Source organism: Micromys minutus, assembly GCF_963924665.1.
Source record: "Micromys minutus genome assembly, chromosome: 14".
Lineage (NCBI taxonomy): Eukaryota > Metazoa > Chordata > Mammalia > Rodentia > Muridae > Micromys > Micromys minutus.
The window spans coordinates 50,141,648-50,169,614 of NC_137983.1; the positions used below are offsets into that span (position 1 = coordinate 50,141,648).

Sequence of the window (27,967 nt, forward strand, 5' to 3'; positions counted from 1 at the left end):
CATTTTCTACATTTGCAAGATCTTTCAGTCAAGGTGTTTCAATTAATTTTTTAATTGTCACTTACAGATCCAGCACACACTGCCTGCCCAGACCCCGGCACTCCCCACTTTGGAATACAGAATAGCTCTAAAGGATATGAGGTACTTCACTTCCTTTTCTGTCATAGATTCTTGTTACCTATCTGATAACAATCATGTGGGTACACTGCTTTATCCCTTAGATTGTTCAAATCACAGTTCGTGCACAGAAAAGCCATTCATCAGGACTTCTGCACAAAAGTCTGTGAGCATCTCTGTTAGCATTGTGACAATGGCTATGTTTTCACTGGGAGGCACACATTACTAGGTACCTTTGGTTTAGTGACAAAAAGGAAATTATCAATTCAGGTGACACATAAAAATCAAATCAATCAATCAATCAATAAAACCTCCATTTGAGGACTAGATAGAGCTAGAAAATGATACACATTTCAGAAAGAAAAAGCCAGCAGAGCTGTGTCCTATTCCCCACACGAAGCTTCACAGTCTCGATATGATTTTATGAAGTAGATTGAATTGTACACACAAGCCTTTCCTTTGTACTGTCCTTCCGCCTTATCTATGATGTGCGTCATTGCCATGGTTAACGGGGAAACAGTTCAAATGAAGATGATGAATTGGCTACGGCACGCATCAGCCATCCTCCGTGTGCTTGCCTCAAGTGACGTCTGGCCTGTGTGACACCACTCTGACACCCCATGTCAGATGAGTTTGCTCTTTTCAAGCTAATGACAATCACCAATTAAGAATGCAAGCTGTTTCTCTTGACCACCTCATCCTCTCTCTGTGTCTCTGTCTCTGTCTCCGTCTCTGTCTATCTCTCTGTCCCTCTCTCTGTCTCTCTGTCTCTGTGTCTCTGTCTCTGTGTCTCTGTCTCTGTGTCTGTGTCTCTTTGTCCTCTCTCTCTCTCTCTCTCTCTCTCTCTCTCTCTCTCAGGAGCACTCCAGGGTGTCCATTTTTTGCCAGCTGTATCCAGCTTTCGTCCCCATTTTTGTTCTTTCTCTATGGTGTCCCACAGAGTCATTATTAAAGTAGATGGGATGGTTGGCTGATTTTGGCACATTTTGTATTATGACCCATGTATGGCCTTGGGCTTTAGATAAATGCCTTCTGATGGTGAATGTTCAGTTCCAGATTACTAATACTTTGCGATATAAATGGATATTATTCTCAGTGGCTCACCTTGGAAATGAAAGCTTAATTGCTATTGGTCACCACAGATTTCGGCATTTCTTAGCCTACCTGGGCATAACCAGCAGTCACAGAGAAGGTAGAAGTAAACCACATTTCTTGGATCCACACAAGAAGCCGATAAAGATGAAGAAATAACCTTAGAACAAGTAATGATGGACAGCTCCCAACTGCATGCCTCACTCTTAAAAGATACAGACATGGCTAAGAGTACACCTGGGAGAAGCTGCCTCCCCTGGGGGCTCTTTAATTCACTAGAAGGAGATGTTTGTTTTTCTGGGGCTGTGCTGAAATGCCACCTCCAGGAAGGACCCCTTTAAATTCTGGGATGTTCCATTTGCACAGTGTGAATTGCCTGCGTGGGGAAGAGGCCCTGTCTAGTGAGCCCTGTCTCATACAGTGGCAATCCAGGTCAGGCAGGGAGGCAGGTCCTGTGGACTGACAACTCAGGCTGAAGCTGCTGTTCTGAACAGGCTGCTGTGATTTCTTCTGTCAGGAAACAGCAGGCTTGTCTCTCTCTCTCTCTCTACTGGTGGATTCCATCAGTGCTGCACCAGGAAGTCTGAGAGGTCATATCTGGTAGAACCCCTTCCTCCCAGAAAGGGAACGAGGTGTTATTTCTCTCCAGTTGGTACCAGTTCCTGAAAAGAAGTCCAGATACTTCTCTCAGAGCCAACGCCCCTCCCCCTTATATCTCTCATTCAACATTCGAGCTGGGTCTCCATGGTTATAATTATAGTTTTTGTTTTTCCCCCAAAATACTTCAATGAGGACAGCTATAAGGAATGATGCCTGCTAATATTCATCAGAAGACAAAGGACAGTTTAAAATCTCAGAGCTTCGGGAAGATGGGTATTCAAAGCCTTGCACTCTTGCTTGGCGCAGAAGGAAGGCTGTGTATGCAGCCGGCCCCGGCAGAGCTGCTTCTCAGCAAATAGTTTTCTCTTGGCAGCTGTTCCTCTGCCATGCCTATGTTTATGTTCCAAGTGTGGGGATTGTACATCTTAGGTAGATGCAGAGCATGACCTTTGATCATTGATCAGAGAAATCTGACTTTCTACAAATCTCCCCTGCTTAGGGTAGGAACAGGAGAAAGGATAAGGAGGGAGCTATAGCACTGAGTGGCCAGTGACTTTGGCTCAGGACGAGGCCCCAGGACCATAAGGCTCCTGTGTGCAGGAAGAGTAAGGCAGAGACAGACAGCTAGGGCACAAGCAAAGTCTCCGGATGAATGGGGAGGCAGAAAGAAGCTCAGGCTCCTGACAGATCTTGACACATTGAGTTTTGATGGATTCCATGAGCATACAGCAGGGAGCCAGCCTCCGGAGTCTGAACAAAAGCAGGCCCCTGTGGTGGTGTCTGTGGTTTCAAATAAAACGAACACAGGGAGGGGGGAAAAAAACTAATAGGCATAAATGAAAGTATGAAAATTCCTCTGAAATTATGGAAAGAAAGTCACATGTGTTTACATTTGCTGTTTGAGACAGAGTGGTGACCTATAGCCCAAGCTGACCTGAAACTCAATATGACCTGAAACCCTCTTGTCTCAGCCTCCTGAATCCCAGGCATTTGTCACCATCCTAAAACATATTCTCTCTATCATCACCCACCAAAAACCAACCATATTGATTGTTAGATCCTGCTCCTGTTCCCTCTTCTTTGTCCCCTAGAACATAGCATATGGTCTTTTTTTGAGTGTGATGCTCTGCCATGCATCTGGAAGTGGTCTATTGATCACTGATCTTCCCAGAGGCTCACTAACAAAGATCACTGTCACACCTCCTTTGGTCCTGGGGTACCGTTCTTTCTCAGCAGCCCTGTTCCTTTTCTCTTCAGGTTGGAAGCACTGTGTTCTTCAGATGTAGAAAAGGTTACCACATCCAAGGCTCCACAACGCGGACCTGCCTCGCAAACCTCACCTGGAGTGGGATCCAGACGGAGTGCATCCGTGAGTCTTGGTTCTTTCTCCACAGACTCATTTCCAAGTATCTGCAAAGAGCTCACCTTCTGGGGAAGCTGTGAAGAGAAGTGGGGTTGTTTAGTTTTTCATTCACTAATTCCAAATTTGTGCATCTCTTAAAATGATCCTAAGGTTCCTAGGTGAGTGAAATCAGCCAGGCCGAGGGCTTGGTAGTGGTGATGATATTCAACCCCAAGAGCTGATGTATCTAAAACTGCTTGGTATGAGGCCGGATTGGCACCAGATGACAGGAAACTGGGTCCCAGGGGATGTGAGGCAAGTCCCAGAAACCCAAGACAAGGAGTAACATCAAACTCTGCACTGTTTAGTGGAAGGTCCCCAAGCACGTGGCCATCTTCCCATGTGTTTACACTCCATTTACTCAATCAAGGAATGAGCAGGAGACAGTGTTTGACCTCGGCATGGTAGTGTGGCCATAGATGTTGAACAGTGATGGATGGAGTGGATTTTACTTTGTGACTCAATCATGAGGAAGTGCTGTGAGGAATCTGAACTAATGGTTCGTGGCACCCACCACTTAACATTAGGAGATTCCCGTGCCTCGCTCTGGCATAAAAGTATTAGCTGAATTCTGTGAAAAGTTTCTGTAGTGGAAAGGAAGGTGGAGTTGATTGTGGTTTTTGGTCAGAATAATCATGTGTGCACTTGTTTCAAAGCTGACACAGGTACGTCACTACTCAGTCATGTGGAGAAGCCATATACATTTGTGTGCGCAGTCATCTACCCACACACTGAGCTGTGCATATGTGTATCATGAATCTTGCTATAGTACAGGAATAAAGGTTGGAAATTTGCTAAAATATGAACTATTGACAATGCTTAAAACAACTAAATTTACAACTGTAAAGTTGATGGCTTCTTTAGTGACCATTTTCCAAGTCTTTAAGATCTTCTACTTGTTTACCTATGTTCTCCCATATTTCTTTAATTATTCATGTCCCTCTTGAGGCCTTCTATCATCATCATGAGAAATGATTTTAAGTCTAAATCTTGCTTTTCTGGTGTGCTGGGATATCCACCACTTGCTGTGGTGGGAGAATTGGGTTCCAATGTTGCTCTTTGTTTTGGTTAATGGTGCTTAGGTTCTTACTTGCCTCTTGACATCTTTTTATCTGTGATGTTAGTTAGTCTTGTCTCTGACTAGAATTTGTCCCTCCTGTGGGATGGTGGGCTTAGGACTGAGAGCCCTTCTTGTGCTCAGCTCTCTGTTGGCAGGTTGTAGGTCTCCCGATAGCAGTGTGATGGCCTTAGGTCTGGGTGCAGATGCAGACCAGAAGGGTCTGATTCCAGGCAGCACAGAGATTCCTGTGCCCTGTGAGTTCCTGGGGATTCTCTCTTTGGACAGTTAGTGGAAAGAAATTGGGGTCTCACTTATGGGCTTAGAAGTGAGAGCGCTCCTGGGTGATCAGCTCTTTGTGGGCAGGTTGTGGGTCCTGATGGTAGTGGGCCAACCCTACCCTCCATCTGGGTGCTGATGGAGACTGGAAGGGTACCATATGGGTTACTTAAAAGATGTTTTTTTTTTTCTGTAGTAGGATATAAGAATTTCAAATTCATTTGTTACCTAATTATATTTTAAAAGAAATAAGAACTTTTAATTTCATAAATAAGCTTCTAAAACATGTCAATTTTTGATATTCATTTAGTTACCCCAAAAATATATTTCATATCACTAGACAAGCGTACATCTGAACATGCACTGGTCTACATATATTAGCTCATTTTGTGTTACTAGTTACTAAGGATTTTTAAATGTTTACCTTCATTTCTTTGTGCATGTCTATATGAGTATGTGCTGCATGTGTAGGGCATGCAAAGAGGCTAGAAGAAGGTGCCACATCTCTGGAGCTGGATTGCTAGGAGGTTGTGAGCCATCTGACTTGAGTGCTGGGAGCAACTCTAGTCCTCTAGAAAAGTGGCAAGTTCTCAGAAACACCTAGCCATCTCTCCAGAGCCACACTAAGAAATAATATTTTATTTCTCTTGTAATATGCCTTACTATTGTTTTTAATCAAAGCCTAGATCAGTCCTCTAAATTGATGCACATAATTATACACATATATGTATATGCATATATACAGATATATGTATAGATGTCATATATGTGTATGTATATATATATACATATATGTGTATATTGGTACATTTTTCTCACATATGTAATCCCTAACTTTATAACCTCTTGCAGATATTTTCTCTGTTAGTTCCTATGGAGATATGTAATGCAGTAGTTTTATAACAAAGAACCCCACTGTTTTTTTAATGGACTAAATGCCTTTTCAGCCCATGCCTGCCGACAGCCAGAGACGCCAGCACATGCAGATGTGAGAGCCATAGATCTTCCAGCTTTTGGCTACACTTTAGTCTATACCTGCCATCCAGGATTTTTCCTTGCTGGAGGATCTGAACACAGGACATGCAAAGCAGATATGAAATGGACAGGAAAGACACCTGTTTGTAAAAGTAAGTCCCTGGTCGAGGTATAGAGTACACTTCTAAAGAGCAAGGAAGGGCTGTCCCTGTGGCCAGGATAGTGTGCAGGTCAGGAGACTCTCAAGAGACACAGTGATGGAGCAATAGTGTCTGGGCTCTGGGTGCTTGGATGTGTGCACCATGAGTGTCTAACTCAAGGACCAGGATTGGACAGATACGTAGACTTTGTTACTAACTGAATTGTAAGCTGAAGAGGAAAGGTGTTTGGATGAAGAAAAACATTGAGTTAAGAGAACAAAATACACTATGATATCAGAAATCACTGTGCTTTAAAACAAGGCGAGTCTGTAAATGTCATCAGCAGCCTGGGCATATTTTAAATGTCCTCTGTTATTTCTAGGACCACAAGCAGTTGGGTGCTGAAGCCTCCCATTTTTCTATTATTGATATTGGTTCTACTATTGAAAATTGCAGATACAATTAGCATGAAAATGGTGCTTTTTTACAAATGCATATGTTTAGTAGGAAGAGGGCTGAGTCTGGGTCAGAGCTGATGACAAAAGCCACCAGCATCTGACCCAGCATACCATATATGGCAATCCCTGGGCGATGGGTACAGACATTGCAAAGGACCAAGGTACCCCAACTTCAACTCTAATTTCCTGGAGCACATTGTTTCGCAGTTCTCAGAGTCTCATTCCTTATCCTTATTAGAGGAGAAGAAACATTTAGAAAACAGCTTGCTGTTTAATATAATGGTATAGAAACTGAGGGCTTAGAAATCTAACTTGGACCAGATCCAACAATGTATTGGGGAACAAGTGTTGACATTCTTCAATATTAACTTATAAATCTGTAGATTCGGCGGGATAGGGTGCTGAGGGATTGTTACATTTTTCCAGTTTGGGATATTTCCTGCTGGTCGGAGTTCTCAGGAAGTCACCCTTGGCCACCCTCATTTGCAAGGCTCTCTGTTGTAGCACCTTTAGTGGGAACCTCATGCTAGAGGCACGAACACGGGGCTAACCACTGAGGTCAGCATTTCCACAAACACAAGGATAATTGTGCTGGGTACACCCGGGTCTGAAGTGTTTATGTTTACATTACTTAACATTTTGTACATTTTTAAGAATCCTGAGAAAGAAGAGTCACTTCAGTTTGACATTTTTTTTCAACCTGATTCCAAAAAAAAATAAATGTTTTTGCAAATGATAATTTGTCTTTTTACTTGTAGGTAAAGGAGTGAGAGAAGTTAATGAAACAGTTACTAAAACTCCAGGTTTGTATACCAGAAGAGTTCTAGCTTTCAATCAAACTGATTTGTTCTCAGTTCTGCACAGTAAGATGATCTTTAGAATTTAACATTTCTGAATCCGTTGGTCCACCATAAAACACCACACGTGCACACACCTCTGCCCATCACTCTAATAACTTATCAGTAAAATATCATCACCACATAGGCAAAGGCCTTTGGTGTGATCCCAGGGCTTCATTAGAAGACACATTGGGCATTTTGATCCCACATGTGGTATGATGGAGAGCCTTATAAATAGGGTTGCCATCCCCCTCCTCGAGGGAGTTAGCACACATAAGGCATTTGACAGCTTAAAGGTTGTTATTTGAGCAGTTCAAATGTGGAGCCCTATTTTTTTCAGTATCTTCATAACTCAGGTATCTTCTCTCTGTCTTCCAGAATGAAAGTCATAGCCTGCCATCCTATATGGCCCCTTAATAAATGAGTCTTGTGTAGAATCCACTTGATGCCATGCTGTTCCCAAGGGAACCTATCTCAGTGGAAACCATCTGCATACCGGATCTGTGTTAGAAATGAAAATGTGCTTTGAATGAACAAAATGTATTCCCAAGTTTTGTTTTAAGTCATGTTTGATTTGCTTTAACCAGAAATAGTAAAACTTTGTAAATATAGTATTTACCTCATTCAGGCCTAGTTTATTGGATATAAAAACTCTATTTCACAATCTACCTGGAAGGCTGTGTGAAAGACAGGTAGTTCAAAAATGCTACTTACCCCTCTAATCCTCAGATGAGGAAAGTAACTACCAGTGGGAGTAGGGGACTCCTCCCGCTCTACACAGGAGAAATAGAAATATGCTTTGATCTTTTGAGTTTATCTAAAGTATAACTTATAAATCAATGACAAAGCCAACACTGTGCAAGACAACATTTACCTCTGGGAAACTAAGCATACTATGATTTTGTCATTGTAGACTTTCACTCTGATTTCTATTTGCCAATTTCTGGTTATAGGTGTTGAAATAGCTACAAACACCTTTATGGGAACAATCATGAACATCAATGGGCCCTTTATCCTTCTCTCTAAAGGGAAGTGCTAATTAAACCAGGGTTTTGCCAGGGTTTAATATACTACAGCTTAGCAACCTGATCTTTGACTTATTCTTGCACACGACCAGCAGTAAGAGAATGAGATGAGAAGGAGCCCAGATAAAGGCATCTCTTTCAAGATTAATGATCACAGCTCAACTCAGAAACTGAACTTTAATCCAGACCCTCAGTTGTTTTAATTCTACACAATCAGGCTGTTGCGTCAAAGGATGGCACCCACAGTGGTGGCTTGGGTTCATAGCTGGACCATATACAACAATGTCTTTGGCAAAGCATGCAGATTCTAAGAAGTGAATGGTTACTTTAGAGACAATTTGAATAATATAAAGTAAGGTACTTTGTGGTTGGTTAAAATGAGGGGTTTGGTTAAGGCCATTTATAAATAGAAATGTTTAATATTTGTAATTTATAAGTATCTTAAATACTTGTGCTGATACACGTCAGATTTTTACAATTTAACTTTATTCAATTCTTGTCTTTATCAGTAAGTTGGGTGTACACAGCAGCTGCCAGATTGGATTCTTCCATGATAATTAATTTGCTAGTCCGGTTTCTGTAGGCTTGGCTGGTCTAGTGAGATGGGAAGATGTTCAGTGAGAACAAAAGGAGAAGCCTGGACATAGGCATTGTGTGCCTGTGGCATCGCCATCATCCATCAATAGACATTTGTGTGCCTGTGACATCACCGTCATTCTTCACATAAGCACTTGTGTGCCTGTGACGTCATCACAATTTGTCACATCATTAGATCTGGTAAAGGTTATATGTTTATGGAGAAATTATTTCTCCCCAACAACTCTAACATTGTGGAGACCCATGCTTCCTACAGTTGACGTTGTCTAATGAAACAATAGAGATGTGAGGTACAGAGCACTGAGAGTCTTGGTGCTAACATGGTTGGGAATTTACACGGTGTTAATACTGTTCACTTTTATATTAATATCATCAGGAGGCCAGGAATTTATTCATGACTGTTACTACAAAAACCAAATTTAATATGTGTAATAAACATAAGGAAATGTCCCAATTACCTTTATGTGGTAGTCCACATAGCAGAGAAAATTTTATTAAAAAAACTCCCTGACTCCCTCTCCCTTTTGTGTCTGTATTTAAGCAACATATATAAAGGTGCTGGCCGAGATTGTCATGCTGCTTTTCAAATAAACGTTAGACTTTTTTTCCCCATAGAAATAAGCATAGAGTAGAAGCTATGGGCATATGCCTCTTCTCAAGACAGGGGCCATCAAATACTGGAAAGTGTCAATTTGTCACGAGTGGGGCTCCTGACAGACTGCTAGTGTCATTTCTCCCAGATTTTCCATGGCTGTCAGAGTAAATCTGTAGGAAAATGATTTAGCAGAAGTAGTCAGGGGTCAGGTGAGAGCATCTCTTACTGGCTAAAACTAATGCACCACTGGAAGAACCAATTCACTGAACTATCTGGCCTGTACCTAGCATGCCCATCAAACCCAGCACACCCATACTTCTTAATAACTTCCCAAGAAGCAGCATGAGCCTCCCCACTTGCCACAGCCCTGCTCTCCCTGTTCTTTTGGTGTATTGCAAATACTCAGTGCACAGTGCTCAAGGTCACCCCAGGCTTTACATGGTCCTTAGCTGTGCTTTCTCACAGGACAGTCTTGGGCCTTCTCGCATTTAAAAAAAATGTCTAAATTTCATGTCTGTTTCTGTCTTGACACTGATCTTTTCCTATTTCCACCAACAGTTCCTTCTGATGTATTTTTCATCAACTCGGTGTGGAAAGGATATTATGAATATTTAGGAAAGAGACAGCCTGCGACTCTCACTGTGGACTGGTTCAATGCAACCAGCAGCAAGGTCAATGCAACCTTCACCGCAGCCTCACAGGTGCAGCTGGAGCTGACAGGTAGGAGAGGGACCTCCAAGCACATTTTCTTACTAAGGTTCTGTGGGCTTTGCCTACATTGAATGTTATTGGAGTTCTTAGTGATCATGGTCTAGGTCTGTTAGTTTTTCTTTCTAGGGATTATGGAGCTTATATAGAAATTGGACCCTCTCTCTCTTTTTTTTTCTTCCCTCAAAATGACATGTATGATATATTAAATTTAGAATCCCCCATTTATATCTAGCACTCCATGGCTCTGGATTAATTTGATTGGGTGCCTTGTTGCTTGACTGGCATGTCTCTTAAGAGTTTCATCACCCAAAGATTGGCATAAAGCTTGAATGACACAGCAGGCTCTGGTTTGGGTGTCAGACCTACATCAAGCACCTCAAGGCAGTAGCAGTATCATGTTCACTTTTACATGAATGCTGTGACATGGGAACTTTATCATAATCCCTTTCAAGACAAAAGGAGAGAGGAAGAACGATAAGTAGAGAAAGACTCTGTCACATATTTAGTCTGAGGAAGAATCAAATGACTGTCACAAGTGAGCAACAGGCAGAGTCAAGCTTTGTGCTAAACCATCTAACCTCAGCTTTGCTCAATAGCCAATAAGGATAGGACCATCATATGTACATCTGCTGATGGTTTTATGTAGGGGAGGCTCTGGTATGTTGCCATGGATAACCCAGAAATCATGACATAGACCAGGCTAGCTTCAAACTTGCAGGGAACTTTTTACCTAGTCTACTCTGTGGATATTGGTTATGAGCTGCCAGGCCTATGTTCCAGCATAATTTTTTCTACCCACTTCTTATAAAGACCAATCTGGTCAGCTCCTTAAAGCTTAAGCTTATTTTGAATTACTCAATGCTCTGAGTAGTTACATATAATTACATATATTAAGTTTCTAAAAATACATCATTAATAAAAGAAGCTAAGGAGTTTAGGTTTTGTTTGTTTGGTGTTTTTTTTTTTTTTTTTTTTTTTTTTTTTTTTTTTTTTTCTGGAAACAGGGTCTTTCTCTATCCCTGACTCTGTAAACCAGGCCTCTGCCTCTTCTTTTGCTATGAGTCTACCACTATACCTAGCCCATAAAGAACTTTTAAATATTTAAATTCCTTAGTCTTACTCCTTATAGAATTGTAGATTTGATGTTTGTTTCTTCAATAAAGTTCTCAAGTATAAATCTGGGGAACTAGCTCAGTGGGTAAAGCTTTTACTGCCTATCATAAGGACCTGATTTCAATTCCCCATTGATCATGAAAAACAAAAACAAACAAACAAAAAAAAAATCTGTGTGGTAGCATAGACCTTATCCCCAGCACTAGAAGTCACAGGTAGAAGGATCCCTTGGCCTTCTGGCATTCAGACTAGACAAATTGTTGGGTTCCAGGTTCAATGAGGGACTCTGTCTCAGCATCAAGTTGAAGAATAATGGAGGAAAATATCCAATGTTAACTTTGAGAGAGAGAGAGAGAGAGAGAGAGAGAGAGAGAGAGAGAGAGAGAGAGAGAGAGAGAGAGAGAGAGAGAGAGAAAGAGAGAGAGAGAGAGATGAGGGGGGAGAAGTTGAAGGGAGAATATGACCCAATGGCATATAAACCCTTTATATCCACAGATTAGTGTTGGGAATTCAATAGTCTGGACCTGGGACGTGTTTAAATCCAGGAACATCCAGACTTCCCACCGTGGGGTATCTAAAGAATATTGCAAGAGGCAGGAAGGGAGTAACGTCTATGGAGAACTTGCTGGATATATGATATTTTGCATTCTTGTTGCTCTTTTTAACCATGAAAAATGTCATGAAGATAGAATTATTATCTCTATCTACAGCTTGTAGAACTGGGGTCCAAGTTCAACATTTTTGAGGTTAAATGCGTGAAAAAAAAAGTCACAGCATTGCATATAGTAAGAAAGGCATACCCAGAGCTAGTCTAAGGGAGTCTCTTATCCACTGGCAGAGGGTCCCTCCTGCTTGGGTGAAACTCATTCATAAGCTGCTAAGATTCAATTCCTTGGTGAACTGATAGTGAATTCATCCCTTTACTATATCACTTTATGCATTGTGGCTCCTAGACCCGAATCCTCTCTGCCTGTGGGAAGTGACAAGTTTAGCACTATTTGGCTAGTGTCTGTGACTTGTTTATTCCTCCTTTGATGGAGCCCTAATGGAGAGTGCAAGGGTATCTCTCTGAGCATCACCACAGCTTTCTCTGTGCAGGTATAGCTCACAGGTACAGATACTCCGTACCTTCTGCCTGTCTCTGTGCGCGACCCTCAAAGTCCCTCTCGCTACGATGCTTTCCTGTGAACAGGACAAGCCATTTCTAGACAGAGCTGAGTCTTGAATTGGGGTTTGAGTCTGATTTCTCTATATACCCCTGTCTTCAGAAGCAAATGCAATATGGATGAAAATGATGGCTCTTTGCATTAATCTTTTTTTTATTGGATAGTGGTGTTGAATTTTGTGGAATGGGTTATATCTGTTTGAAGATACTTTCAAGGACTTTAGTGACAAATGATCCCTCCAACCCCACAGTGGAAAAGATACTAAGGCTCAATCTTCAAAACAAAACTTATGTTTAAATGTTCTGTTGCCTATGTCCTGATGCCCTACTATGCCTGCTCCTAATTGGTCAGTGGCCAAGTCATTGACTCTGACTTCCTCAGAGTATGACTGACAACTATAACATTTTTCAGGGGTCTACAAAAAGGAAGAGGCCCACCTGCTTCTGAAAACTTTTCATATCAAAGGCCCAGCAGATATTTTTGTAAGCAAGTTTGAAAATGACAACTGGGGACTCGATGGCTACGTAAGTACCCTCATGAAGATTTTCACATGGTCCTTGAACTTTCAGGTCTGGGCAGAGGAGTGCATGACCCACTGAGAATTATGGGCAGAGGACACACTGTCCATCTCTCAGGAACTCAGAAGGAACCCCTGAAGCACACTGTATCATTTGATAGAGGCAACCACCAAATCTCTTATATAAGAAATAAGTTGGGCCAAAGTTAAGGGATTCTTGGTGCTAAAGACAAACAGGTTCTTCCATCTAAATTGGGCTCTGCTAATCCACAACCCTCACTGTCAGAACTGCTAACATTCAGACACCACCTAGAAAATGCTCTGAAGGCTCCTCGGTGTACAGAGGAAGCTGGCACAGTATCTTTCTCTGTGAGTTAGCCATCTGCCTTGGCCCGCTTTGCTATGACAAGGTTTCACAGCCTTACATGATGTTATCTGAGACAGAGCCCATCAAAGTGAATCCACAGAACAAGGTGTTCCCAATTTGGGAAGGCCATTGTCATGTGACCCTTCAGAATGGATGATCATGTTAGGGAACAAGCTTTTATGATGTTTCCTGTGTTGCTTGACCTTTAACTCTGTATGAATTTTCAGTTGACTTATGTCGCCAAAATGAGTTGGGGAAATTTCACTCTGGGCATGCAATATCTAAATCTGAGTGTTAACTGTTATCTTTGGGTTGACAGCTGAGTGTTCTCTCCTACTTATGACTTTGACCCCCTTTTGCCGAATACCAGGTATCCTCAGGACTTGAGAGAGGAGGATTCTCCTTTCAGGGTGATATACATGGAAAAGACTTTGGGAAGTTCAAGCTGGAAAGACAAGGTAAAATTCCCTATTGTTTGTTTGTTTGTGTAAAGAAAATATCAATTGAATCTTTAAATAATCCCGCTGAAAAGAATCCATGAAGAGATGAATAAACCATGAATAGAGGTACCAGCAGAGTTTTAGAACAATATTTTTATTAATTTTTTGAGAATTTTATACAATGTACAAAATGCATTCACCCCTTCTCCTTCAGCCCCTCTTAGATACACTCCTACTTTCCTGCCTACCTAACTTCAGAGTGAGTCACCGGGTTCGATTAGAAACAGTGCTTGCTTTGTGTGCTCCGAGGTCTGTTCACATGGAGGCCATTGTCAGTGTCTACCAAAGAGATGGTAAAGACACTTGTGAAATTTGAGCACCGTATTTTTTTCTGGACAGCATAGATGGCTTTACGTGATTACATGCTGTTAACACTACATTGATTTTTGTAGCAAAGAGCACTGCCATGCAGACTGTGATCATAGAAACTCATACCGAGGACACCAATATGGGAGTGTGCACTGGGGTGGCTGAAACTCGTGGCACATTCAAAAGACTGCTGCCTAAATACTCAGGGATAGTAAAGGAAAGACTTCGCCTACCTATGGGTTACTACCAAAAATAATCAGTAAGGGCAAGCCATTACAAAATTTCTCTTCCCACATCCCGAATTCGCTCTCCTGATCAAAGCAGTGTCAGCAGTGTCTGAAGGCTGAGACAATCTTTTGAATTGAGTTATATTATAGAATAAATACATTAGACTAATACTAACCATGGCTATAGTCTAGATTCAAGCACGAAGGGCATAAATCCAAGCCATATAACAAAGGCAGCTGATACATAAACTATAGTCTGGCCACACCAGAGTATGATAGTCATAGAATCAAGATAGCATGTGCTAGACTAGTCAACAAGAGTTTGGGTTACTGAACAAACATAATCTAATTCCCTGAATTGTGAAGTAACCAAGTTCTAAATCTACACACATGACGGTATGCATTACATTTCTATAGGTGGACATTGTACTCATCTCACTGTATAGCATGTTATAAAAAACCTCACAGAAACTCAACCCTCCTTTGCCCTCCCTGCGCTCAGTTTATCACCCTCTGGCAATGGTCACACATGCCAGTGAGCTGCTCCAGAGACCATAGGGATGTCAGGGTTTGATGACCAAGTGGATGCCAGGAGCTATCCTTGACTAAAGCACGTCTTCTTCACACTACCCCATTCTTTGTAACATAACAAAATAGCAGCTCATGTTAACAAGAAATCTTTATTCTCCTGAGATGATGACCTTACTGTCTGAAAAAAAGCAATTTGCTTTAGAAAATAATTTGGATCCCAAGTGAGTTTCCCTTTCAGCTAATTATAAATGCCAATATTTTAGTGATGCCCCAGTGGCCATAATTCATTCATGATCACTGGATAGAACACTTTTTTATATATAGATGAAAATAACAATCTCCTAAATGTCTCCAGTCAGTAGATAAACCAGATATAAGTGATTATGGTTGGATGAATGCTGAAGTCAAATTAATCTGAAAGAAAGCTCTAATGTGGAAACAACTACAATTAACTTAGCAGGAACTGGTTTTAACAGGGAAAAAAGGTGATCTACCGATACACACAAACTGAGAGGAAATTTATAAACATGATATATTTGAGCATTTGTTTGTATCTAAAATACATAAAAGATGACTGGGCCCCATAGCATGGAAGCTGATGATCAAGCCAACAACGCACAAAAGTGGTTGAGTATAAGTTTTCCACATTATACACAAACACACAACAAGCCTACAAAAAATGTTGGACACTGTCTTAGTTTCTTGATTACTGGAATAAAATGTTCTGACAAAGGCAGCTTACAGGAGAAAGGCTTCCTGGCTCACAGTTTAAGTCATGGTTCATTATGGCTAGGTAAAGCAGGAGGTTAAAAAAAACAAGTCAGATCTCATTCAAGTTCAGAAAATGGAGAATAGTGACTGAATGCATGCTCAGTTCTCCTTTTCTACCTACACCAAGATCTGAGACATGGAATGGTATCTTCCTACCTCAATAAGGCCATCAGGATAATTCCCTAGAGGCTTATCTGACAGGTGGTTGTGGATGTCATCAAGCTGACAATGGAGATAGATGAACCATTCCAGACAAGATTAATCACTAGGGGAAATGGAAATCAAATCTGTACCTAGACACCACTTTGTAGGCATTATTATAGCTAGAATAGACAATTAAAAGTTTTAACAAAGAGGCAGAGAGATTGGAGTTCGGACTCTGCCGGTAGGATGTTCAGGAGGACGAACTCCAATTGTCTTCTACGAAAGCAACATGCAGCTCATCAGAATCAGAAATAGAGTGACAGAGACATGGAATTGTGTCCTGCTTGTCCTGCCAAGGAAACGGGAAGCATGTTCTTACACATGTGCCCCAGAGGTTTCAGGCATGCTATCATTGCCCAAGAGGAAACTTCAAAAGTCTATCAACTGAGTAGTCTGAAAAATGTGGTACATACATTGATATGGAATACCAGTCAGCATTAGGGAAACAGAAAAATACTGATGAATGATACATTAGAGATGGCTTGTGATCCATCACAAAATTCTAGAAGATTCCATTTGTATACCATGTTCAGGAAAGGAACATCCACGGAGAGGAAGTTTGATGAGCCATTTTCCGGAAAGAATGAATACTAGGCTGCTTCATGGTGGGATGGAAACCCTGATTCTTGTGTTCATCTCTAAGACATCTTATAGACACTTCTCTGCCTAAGCTGTATTCAGTAACTTCAAACTCCTTTTGCCTTTTAGATCCTTCCAACTCTGACTCGGATTCTTCAAATCATTACCAGGGCACCAGCAGTGGCTCCGTGGCAGCTGCGATTCTCGTTCCCTTCTTCGCTCTAATTCTATCAGGGTTTGCATTTTACCTCTACAAACACAGGTACTGCTGGGCAGTGAGATGCCTGTACACATTTGTGCCGTGCTGCATTGGTGTAAGCAATGGCATGCTTGAATTCACACACATAAATTTTGTATAACTGAGAAGTGAGCAGAGAGTATGGGTGTATTTCCTTATATATGGGTGTGCAAACACCAGGCTTTCTGTTGATTTTTATCTTGTTCTATTTTTCCATCTTTGGACCTCATCTATTTTGGCAGCAGGGCACATTCAAGTAATTAGCTTTAAAGGAATTAATTTAAAGGAACAGTCAAAGGAAAAGCATGTACTTGGACCTGTAGCCAGCAAGGGAGAGTTGCATCCTTACAGAAGAGAAGGAAAACAAAAGGTTTCCATGCTGTGGCTCTTTCAACTCTAGTAATCAAAGATGTATATCTATATCTATATGTATCTATATAATTATAGATACATAAATATATATATGGCTTTTTTTTTCTCTTCAGCAAATTAGAAAGTTCTTAAAGTCTCTGAGTAGTTATCTGTTCCCCATTCCTTAGAAGGATACATTGACATCTATTAACTTGAAAATCCTTTTTAATGAGAAGATGTCAATACTTAGGTGTTTTGTTCAAATTCAAATAAAAGGGTTCCTTTCTTTGGGGTTAATGTGCATGCACACACTGGTTTTACAAAAGAAGCACTGACAGCAGGCTAGGGATGGACCTCTATTGATAGAACATTTTGTAAAATGCAGGAGACTGCAGGTCCTACTCCCACCCATGCCAGTGATCCCAGCATCTGGAAGCTAAAGAACAGTAGAACAGGCATTCTGTGTCATCTTGAACTACACAGAGAGTTTAAGTCTAGCCTTGGCTACATGAAACCCTGTCTGAAATGAACACCAACTGTGGAGAATTCAAACTGTGCATTTTCTCTACATAGATAATATATTTCTGTGAAAACTTGCTATATGCCAAATCATTCTAGCATTCAATTTCAGCATTTTAAGTAGTAACGCTATATAAATATAGTACACTGATGCCCGCGGGACATGATGTTAACATGTGAGTATATCACGTGTTTGCTTATGTAATGTACAAGTTTCTACTTAGTCATTACTGTACAAATAAACTTCGTTAAATGTCTACTGCCCTACACTTAAGAAAACAAGATATCCTAAGACTATTCATAGTTTATAGCTATGTCTTTTCTTGCCTATGGCTATCAGTGTCCTAAGTTTAAACAACACTATTAGCCACTTTCTGCACACCTTAGTCCTAGGGAAGAAAGAAAGAGCAGACAAGGAGAATCGTGCACAGAAAGCTGGCTTGTCATCTATACACAGCAGGAACAGCTGTAACCATGTAATAACCCAGAATGTCAAGTGCATTAATCACAGGGGGAGGAGGGGGTTTGTCTTTATTGAAAGTTTCTATGAGGGAGCAGTCTCAGTTTGCAGTCATCCTGGAGGAGGAAGCTGCTACTTTTAGCACACGTTGTCAACATCACATGTAGACCAAAAGAAGGTTTTGCCATCCCTCTAAGCATTGCTCTTATCTGGAAGGCTTTGCCGTCATGAAGTCCTTAATAGGGCGGCCCTGCATCTAACAGTACTCTTACCAAAGGGCTTCCTCTCCTCTCCACAGACCTATAACTACATTGTTATCAATTATGTTGAAGGAAATAGTGCCCTACACAACAGGTCCTGGAGACTTAGTCTCTCTTTCTGCTGATGTTGTTACAGCGGCCATGTGTCCTTATAGTGCTACATGGGTCCTGAGGAGGAGTGGATGGGGAGAGGGGTGAGGGAAAGGTCTGAGAAGGGGGGGGCTGCAGTCAGGCTGTTGTGTGTGAAGAAGAATAAATATAATTTTAAAAAGTCAACAGAAGAGGCAGAAGCTGAAGAAGAAAAGGAAAAGAGGAGGATGTAGAGGAGGAAGAGGAGAAGGAAGAGGAGGGGGGAAAGGAAGAGGGGGAGCAGGAGGAGGAAGAACAGGGGTTTGGAGTCAGAGCCCATGGTCCTGCTACCCTGAGATAGGTCTCTTATGTGCTGTGTTTTAGGGTAGATTGGTATTACATGTACATTTTTAAGTTGATATGTACAGTTATGCATCCAGATGCACATACGTGTGTGTGTGTGTGTGTGTGTGTGTGTGTGTGTGTGTGTGTGTGTGTGTGTGTATGTGTAGGCCTGGGATCTACAATGGGCTTTTCTTTGTAGCTCTTCACCTCAGTTTTAAGGACACAATAGCTCACCTAACCCAGAGCTCGTGAATTTGGCTAGGATTACCGCAAGCCAGTGAGCCCCAGAAATCTGCCTGTCTCTGTCTCCTTAGTGCTGAGATGACAGATGTGTCCCACTGCATCTGGGTTTCTGTGTGAGGATTTGAACTCAGGTCCCCATGCTTGTGAGCAAGTACCTTACTGAGACGGTCATCTGCTTACTCCCAAGTTTTGGTCTTTTTACTCTAAAACCTCTCTTTTGAGCATGGGTTACAATAGAGGGTTTTCATTACCCACAGAAACATTTTGATAATACATTTTATTTCAATAAACAGGCTCTTTAAAATATATATATTATTTGTTTTGTTTGCCTGTGTGTACAATGCCCATAATGGCCAGCAGAGGACACCAAATCCCTCGGCACTGACATTACAGGCAGTTTTGAGCTGCTATGTAGGTGCTGAGACCAAAACCTGGATCCTCAGAAGCAAGTGCTCATAACTGCCAAGCCATTCCTCCAGCCCCAAACTGATTTATACTGACCCACCAGAGGAAAATATGCATATTGTACCAGCATTTGGTAAATTCTGCTAATGGTGATGAACCTTTTAAAAACTGAAATGACTTCGAGGTACCTCCCCCTCACCCACAGGCTGAGCACTGATTTCACCACAATGAAGCTTGGAGTGGCTTCAGCAAATCCTTGCTGCTTACTGGTAATGCATGGCTTTCCAGACCAAATATCTCCCTGCCTGCTGCCTTTGACATCTCCATTGCTGCCCAAACCTTCTTCAATGTGTAGAGAGGTATTTTTGATATGGAAAATAATTTCCAACTTTACAGTATGTTTCTATTCTCAAACAGCAATTTTTAAAGAGTCAACTATGCTCAAACAGCTGCTATGGCCCACCCTCTCCATAACTTTACAGGAATACTTCCTGCTGAGAAAACACGGAGACCGGGCGGAGGCCGTGTCATTCCAGTTAGGGATCTGACTATGTTCTCTCTTTTCTCTCTAGAACAAGACCAAAAGTCCAATACAATGGCTATGCTGGCCATGAAAACAGTAATGGACAAGCTTCATTTGAAAACCCCATGTATGATACAAACTTAAAACCCACAGAGGCCAAGGCTGTGAGGTTTGACACGACTCTGAACACAGTGTGTACAGTGGTATAGCCCTCAGTGCCCCCTAGGACCGACTCATAGCCATACCTCTGATGGACAAGCAGTAAAATCCTTTGGTGCCATATACCACCCCCTTCTACTCTTGCCTTGCTGCAGCAACGTTGGCCATTGTTTGCTGGCATAACGCAGTGGGAATCTCTTCTCAATCACGACCGAGTCTTCTGAGGATCAAATTGCAGATACATCTTCATCTGGAAAGTGGATTTCAAAATCCTGGCTGCTGCATCCACCAGAAATCAAGACACCGACAACATCGAGGACAAGGAAGACTGCAGAATCTTACAGACAGGTGGTACTTAATGCCTCTGACTTTTGTGTCTCTGTGTGGCCAGGATGCCTTTGGATGTAATCTTCTGAGCATATGGATACATCCTTCAGGTGCGGCGACAAAATGGTAGCAACTTAATATGTGTTTTGTGTTTGTTTGGTTTGGTTTTTTTTTTTTTCCTTTTTAACCCTATTCACTGGACATGAATTCTTTACAAAAGAAAAGCCTTCCTGGAGAAGACACCGTCTGGAAAATGCACACACGTACGCTTGTTTCCCTCTGCCCTGCCTGAGAAATGAGCTCTGTGGATCTGCAGGTTCTACTGGGGATGTTCCACCAGGGATGTCTGCAGATCTCACAGTCAGAGCTGTTCCATCCCAGAATTTTTGATGCTCAACATTTTGCACTTGTGTGTTAAAAATGACTAAGTCTGATTTCTAAACTATATCCACAGGGTTTGTATTCACATTGTACATAAACATTTTCTCATATTGTATTCTCAAGCAAAAGATGCCCCTGTCTGTTAAGTTGGGATGTAAAGGAAAGTATCCTTAGATACAGCACAGATTTGTAGAAGGAGATAGTGCTAGTATGCTGAAGAAGTTATATCATTATCACTTCTGTTGGCAACATTCACATGTCAAATTCACCGCCCACTTCCGGTGGTGGAAATGAAGCCGTAGATTCCCCTTGATTTCCCCCCTTCATGTGCATACAACTATTGTCTCCACCATACTAATCAATAACAGGGGGCTCCAGCAATGTCTGTTTTCCATGTACAGATGTGAATAGTAATTTATTTTAGGTAGCTCATGAACTCAGTTCACAGTGCAGTCTTCCCTTCTGGATTGTGTCTTTTCTCTGTTCTGTAACATCAACCTCCCAGAATGCATTGAGAGTCTATCCCACAGCCACACCCAAGCTCAGAGGAATCAAAAGGGAAATCCAAGTCCAAATCAGAATCGGAAGGGCAGGCACCGCTCGCACACCCTTATGATGGTCTGTTTTATAGATTATTTGCCTTTCTTGCAAAAAGACAAAAAAGGAAAATCATGACAGTAATTTTTGAAACATTAAAATTCCTTACTGATAGACTATCTATTATGATATATATAAGACAGGTGGCATGGCCAATGGATGAAATAAACAGCCTGAAGACAAGGCAGGGCTAGAGAAATGTCTGTAAGAAATTCAAAGAGAAGATCATGTTTATTTTTATTTATATTTGTTTGATAAAAGTATTTTTGGAAATATAATGCTTATTTTATTATTTGACGTTTCATGCACAGTCCACGTGGTAAAAATTCCCCCTTTGCACATCCCAGATTTGCACTGATACATGGGTCAGGATGTCATAATGACGTTCTGTTTGTTGTGGTAACGACATTCATGCCTAGCTTTAAGATAGGTGGATCTGTCTGTCTACATGATGTTTAAATGCAGGATTTCCCAGAGGACAGTGGGTAAAGGAAGATGGCTTATGGAAGTTCAGCATTCTGAGCATTCCAGAGGCCCTGCTGGACTCCCTCCTTCCAGCCCACTCTTCTCGAAAGGGCTGACTGTTATGTGTCAGGGCTTCTGACTTCTGCTGACACTCTGTCCACTGGGTTTCATATTTCAAGACTCCATGTCCTAGGAAGGAGTTTTGACATAGGTTTCACCAAGACACACCCATGGGGTCCCTCTGGGTCCACAGAAGTTCTTCACTGGCTCCCTGGGAAATTCAGATGATGTCAGCAAAAGTGTGCTTCTAACCACACATTGAGCCAAAACAAAACAGAGAACGTCAGAAGGTCCACAGACCAGAGTGCGCAAGGGAGAACAGGGTTACTATATATATATTAGATGTATATAAACACACACACAAACATATATATATATATATTGTACATATCTAAGTTTGAGTCACTCAGACTAGGTGCAAAATGCTGACTTTGGAGTCTAAACTAATGTCTCTGTCCCCACATCCCTGGCCTCTTTGCTGGCCAGTTACATTGAGAAGACTTGACTCAGACAGGGCATACATACATGCAAGGAGCCACATCATCAGACCAGTGTTGTTTTCTTTTGTGTGCAAACTGACTTACAGCTACCAGACTGCATCGTGGTATTTAAAACCAACACACAATATTGAGCAGCCCTCTGTTGAGAGCCTAGCTCAATCCTTCCTAGGATGTGTGTGTGTGTGTGTGTGTGTGTGTGTGTGTGTGTGTGTGTGTGTGTGTGGTGTTTCACCAGGTCTCAGAGGCATTGAAGACCTAGCAGGACAGTCAGGATCACCTTCCTCAGTAAGGTCTAGACTTTTCCCTGATTTGCCCAGAGCACAGTGAGGAGACACACTCCATGAATGACAGGTTATGTGCTTCGAAGCTGTTCAACCGTTGCTTGTCGTTGCCCATCTTGCCTTCCGGCTAGCTGCAATAATTTTTTTCTTCTGTAAAATATTTTGTAAACAATAACAACAACAACAGCAAAAGCTATTATAAAAAAGGGAGAAAAGAAAGCTGGCATTATGATCAGGAAAACCATCTGTTCTCGCTGCCCCATCCTCCCGTCTCCACCACACGCTGCTGTCACGACGTAGGTGCGGAAGACCTTTTTGTACAGAGATATATTTTTTATGAAGAATTTGTAAAATTATTAAATATGCTGTAATTTTTTGATTAATGTAGGTAAATTGTTAAAAAAAATAAATGTTTTTACAATACAAAACTGTAATTTTCCCGATAATGTAACATTACCCTCTCTAGCTGATTTTCAGTTCCAATCCTATTCGACATGTATTAATATTAAGGCGGCCTGTTAAAAAAAAAAAACAGTATCTTTTTTGTCAAAAAAAATTATAAAGAGAGTGTAACATAACCTGTGTAATGCCACCTATCTTTAAAGCAAATCAGAGTTCTAATTAAATATTTAATTTTAGATTTCTATTTCTGTGTGAATTTATTTTAGCTTTACAATTACAAGGAAGTTTCTGGCAGGGGAAGAATTGAACAGAAGTGTTCTTAATAATCCTTTATAGTACTGAGAATCAAGTTCAACCTTGTCCCAAGTCAGTGGCATCATGGGCACCATCAGTGATTAGCTCATGAGGCTGGGAAAGTGGCTCAGGTACTGACGTGCTTGCTGTACAAGTGTGATGACCTGAGTTTGTTCCCCAACGTCCCCGTGAGGAAAGAAGTATGATAAGGTGGAAGGAATGGCGTTGAGTTTTACCTCTTCGATTGGAAAGTCTCTTTTGTGAACTTTTACAACCCCTAGAAGTGGGGTGTCAGAGGATACAGATGCCTGTGATGGTGTATCAAGTACCACTCCAGAAGAAAGCTCAGCTAATAGTCATCCTCGCTGGCAGCATATCACCACAGGGGAAAACTCATTTCTCGACTTCTGAGCTGAGAGATGAGGCCAAAACTACGCCCTCACTGGCAGCCTCGCTAAATATCCACCAGGTAAGTAGGAGGGTGTGATAATTTCTCTGGGAGTCAAGTTATTACAAATGATTAATCATCACTAATGAAAAATAGCCCACACCAGCTCCTCAGTAAAAAAGCCTAGGTGGCCACTATTCCTTCACTCCAAGACTCGCTGGGTCCATGGTTGCAGTGATTGGAGATTAGCTGTACTGGAGACCCGGGTGACACTTAGAGGCTAGTTATAACTCCCACTGATCAATGCCAGGTGGTTTTTGCCATTATGATATGATAGGTAAGAAAGCAAGAATTCAGAGACAACTCCCTTGCTCACAGACACATGTCTGGGCACATGGACAGACTCTGTTAAAGGTAAGCATCTTTAGCAATGATATTCCTAGTATTCACCACAAGCATCACATTCTTCACATCATACTCCCCTCATTTGGCAATTAATGTTTTGTTCTAAATGTCTCTGTTATGCTATTTGTAAATCCCCCCCCCCTTTTAGCTGGTTGTAACTGAAAATTAAGAATCCGGAGGGGAAAATATGGGTTTTTTGGTTTTTTTTTTTTTTTTTGCATTCATATTTGTTAAAATTCATGTGCCCCTCCAAGGCGATCTGCTGGCCAAGGTTGGAGCGCAGCAGCTCTGCCAGCGCCTGTGTCTCTACAGGTAAGGCATGGCTCTGTCTTTAACCTCATTTTCTACCAGTGCTTCTTGGAAGTTGCCTATGAATTATAAAATGCCTCCTGCTTCTGGAATGGTCTTCCTGAGCAGGATTCTCTGAACAAGGTAGGTCTTCTAACAGCTGTTGAACTTGAACCAAGAAACTTGTCAGCTCTGTACTCATGAGTCTGTGCTTTCTCAAAGCACTTTCAGATTGGAAGCAGAGTCCTGGGGTATACCTGTAACAGAGAGACCACAGACTGTCTGAAGTCATGCTTCTCAGAGAAAAGGGCAGGCTGATAGCTCTCTGCCTTGGCGGTTCTGTCTTTATAGGTCTATCATGTTTCGGTGAAGTCTGGGAACTGAGATGAAGCAAATTATAACAATATCCACAGCTCTGCACAGCAACGGCTTTGGAAATGCAACAAATCCCTTCTTTTAACAACAGCAAAACCTATTAATCCTTTTTAGTCTGTCTCCCTGTTGACAATCAGCTTAGATAGACATCTGTCATTGTTTGCCACCTGTCCCAGGCCAGGGGTAATAGGACATTTACCTGTGTTAACTAGGACAGTGTCCCAGCAACCAGAGCCTGAGTTGCATGGCCCAAGCGTAGCATGTCTAGCTTAATTAACCCCATATAACCCATTGTAATGGCTCCTCCTGACTATACCTGACTACATCTCAAACTAAAACTCAAAAATGGAAGTCATACTTTGAAGTAAGAAGATTCACTTCAAATTCTGATCTTGGATATCAGAAGCCATGCATCTTTAATATGGATCTTTTGAGCTGGGAACATTTCTAATCGGGGCCAGACCTTCTGCTGAAAGCCGACATAAGACCCTGGAAGAAGGAAGCTTTTATTCTTTGCTTGCTTCTTTTGTCCTGATAGTAAGTCCATTCTTTTGTTTCTTTGGGATTTCAGCATATACTGAAGACCAACTGAGACATCCAGCCTTATGGACTGAACAACAACTAGATGCTTTGAATTTCCATTCACATCTAGACATGGTTGGATGAGATGGATCACAGCCTGTAAGTAATTATATTAAATCCCCTTTCTGTATATAGATAGATAGAGAGAGAGAGAGATAGACAGACAGACAGACAAACAGACAGACAGACAGATAGATAGACAGATAGACAGACAGACAGACAGATACATGCATACTTACATACATACACACATAGGTAGACTCATTCTGTAAGTTCTGTTACTCTAAAGAATCCTAACTAATACATCCACCCAGCCAGGTTCACAATTGATTTTCCCTACCACTTACGTTCCCACTTCCCAGCTTGGATCCTAAAGCGAATGTTTATACTGCACAACGTTCTTTTCTTCTCTCCAAATTCCCAGGATGTATTGTTACTTGGGCTTTCAGGCTCTGCTCCACTCTTTGTCTCTGTTTCCTCCCATGAGTATTTTGTTCCCCCATTCTAGAAAGAACTGACACATCCACATTTTAGTTTTCCTTCTTGTTGAGCTTCATATGGTCTGTGAATTGTATCTTGGGTATTCCAAGCTTTTGTTAGTACATATCATATGTGTTCTTTTGTAGCTAGATATTTTCTAGTTCCATCTATTGCCTAACAATTTCATGAATTCACTGGTTTCTTGTTTGTTTGTTTGTTTGTTTTATTGGATATTCTCCATATTTACATTTCAAATATTATCTTTTTCCCCTACTTCTCCCCCCTTGCTTCCATTATTTTTAATAGCTGAGTAGTACTCCATTGTGTAAATGTACCACATTTTCCACCTGAGGACCCATCCCATACATAGCCACCAAACCCAGTCACTATTGCTTATCCTAAGAAGTGCTTGTTGACAGGAGCCTGATATAAATGTCTCCTGAGAGGCTGTCAGAGCCTTACTGATACAGATGAGGATGCTTGCAAGCTAACCATCAGACTGAGAACTGGGGCCCCAATGGAGAAGTTAGAAAAAGAAATGAAGGAGCTGAAGAGGTTCGCAACCCCATAGGAAGAACAACAATATCAATCATCCAAACCTCCCCAGAGCTATCAGGTAGAAACCACCAACCAAAGAGGGACCCATGGCTTCAGCTTCAAATGTAGCAGGGGATGGCATTTTCTGGCATCAATAAGAGAGGCCCTTGGTCCTGTGTAGGGAAATGCCAGGAAAGTGATGTGGGAGTGGATGAGTGAGAGGGGGAGCATCCTCATAGAAGCATGGGGAGGGAGGATGGGAGAAGGGGAAACAGGGAAAAGAGATAATGTTTGAAATGTGAATACATAAAATTTCCAATAAAAAAGTAAGTGGGGATAGACTTAACATTTGCAATGGGAACATGGAAAGGGATCTTAAAAGTGATCTTGCCACTCCAAACCCAGGCCCAGCTGTGTCCACAAGAGCAGATGCCTCCTAACCCTAGACCTGTAGGGACAGAGAAGCTCATGGTGGCTAAGAAGTAACAGGCATCCTCTCCAGTACACTGAATCAAAGAGTTTTCAGAAAACACAATTCCTCTGTGCATATAGCCACCTTATAGGGCACACAGAAGAGGGTGACTCCCAAAAGTATTTTGCTTCTTTGAAGCACACAGTGACATCCATGGAGAAGCTTTCCAGTGAAGACAAACCCAGAGCAATTTTGTAATCCTTCTCAGATGTTTGTGTTTCCATCATTCCTGCGTGGAGACCACAGCATCACCTTGTCTGTTATGGATATTTCAGGGGATGTTTTATTGGTTCAGGATGTGTAGATAAGAGGAGAGTAAACTTGGGTTGTAACTACATTGAAGAACTTCACTAAAGAAATGAAGACAGCATCCCTCTGCTCTGAGCATGTCTCCAATGTCCAGGCACTGAGAGCTCATGTGTATGAGATTGGTTTTGAGACTTGAATTTACGTGCAGGATAAGGGGTATTTTCTCTTTGGCTACTATGAAAGATGCTGGTGTGTATTTGCTTCAGCCTTCCTTACCAGAAGCATCTAGTAAAGAAGTGTGCTACAGTCAGGAGTAACCTGGCTACATTCCAGTTCACACATGTCCATCATTGGGTCCTGTGAATGCAAAACTGACCCAGAACATGGACCATGTAATTTTAGGTGATAAGATTAAAAGCATTTTGATTCTACATTTTGTAAAATTAGTAGAAGCAGAGGGACTGTATTATTGTCGTCATGAAAGAAGGTGAAGGGGGAGGGGGAGAAATGGAAGTTAAGGGTGGAACAGAGGGGACGCCTATGGGTCTGGATGGTGTCTCTAACACAGTCTCACATGGTTGTTATCATGATTTGCAAATACGCCCTCTTTCACACAGCTGTGAAGAAAATATGTGAAAATGGGTATTAAACTTTATAGTCTGATTTTGTGTACACAAATGTTTAGTCACCTGTCTGTCATCTATATATGTCACCTATCAATCTTACCATCAAATTATCATCCATTAATATTCACTCATCTCTACCTGAATATCTGTCATCTACTTAATCCTTTATTCATGTATTTAAAATATACTCTGAATGAGTCTCTGCCAATTATTGTCTTGGACAATGCTTTTTCAGTGCCTTGCATTTAATTTTGTTGTATGCTTCCAACTCATTATACTGTAATAATTAACCCTACATATGGTGTATTTTATACTCTAAAATAATGAGCAAAGTGCTGAACCAGTTCTGCTTCCTTTCATCTCTGAGAAACTGAAACTCTATCTTCTAAGATGCACTTTTCCAAACATGTAAACATATTTCCATGGCCATGGCATTATCATGTTTCATCTACAAAATTGTGTCATTTTGTAGATAACGTCATCTTGTGAGGATTTTGTAAGTTCATCGGAAATAG

General features: G+C 41.4%; 1 protein-coding gene across 1 annotated transcript in view; it reads left to right on the forward strand.

The window, feature by feature from the left end:
• Positions 1-19,793, forward strand: part of CSMD1 (CUB and Sushi multiple domains 1) — a gene marked incomplete at its 3' end in the record, with an annotated part of 1,481,492 nt that extends 1,461,699 nt beyond the window's left edge. Inside the window, exons 62-70 of the mRNA XM_080928326.1 lie at positions 68-141; positions 3,067-3,178; positions 5,495-5,674; positions 6,879-6,923; positions 9,735-9,896; positions 12,578-12,690; positions 13,421-13,508; positions 16,301-16,433; positions 19,634-19,793. Coding sequence (XP_080784452.1) covers positions 68-141; positions 3,067-3,178; positions 5,495-5,674; positions 6,879-6,923; positions 9,735-9,896; positions 12,578-12,690; positions 13,421-13,508; positions 16,301-16,433; positions 19,634-19,793 — 1,067 coding nt within the window. The remainder of the gene's footprint in view (positions 1-67; positions 142-3,066; positions 3,179-5,494; positions 5,675-6,878; positions 6,924-9,734; positions 9,897-12,577; positions 12,691-13,420; positions 13,509-16,300; positions 16,434-19,633) is intronic.
• Positions 19,794-27,967: the final 8,174 nt, after the last annotated feature.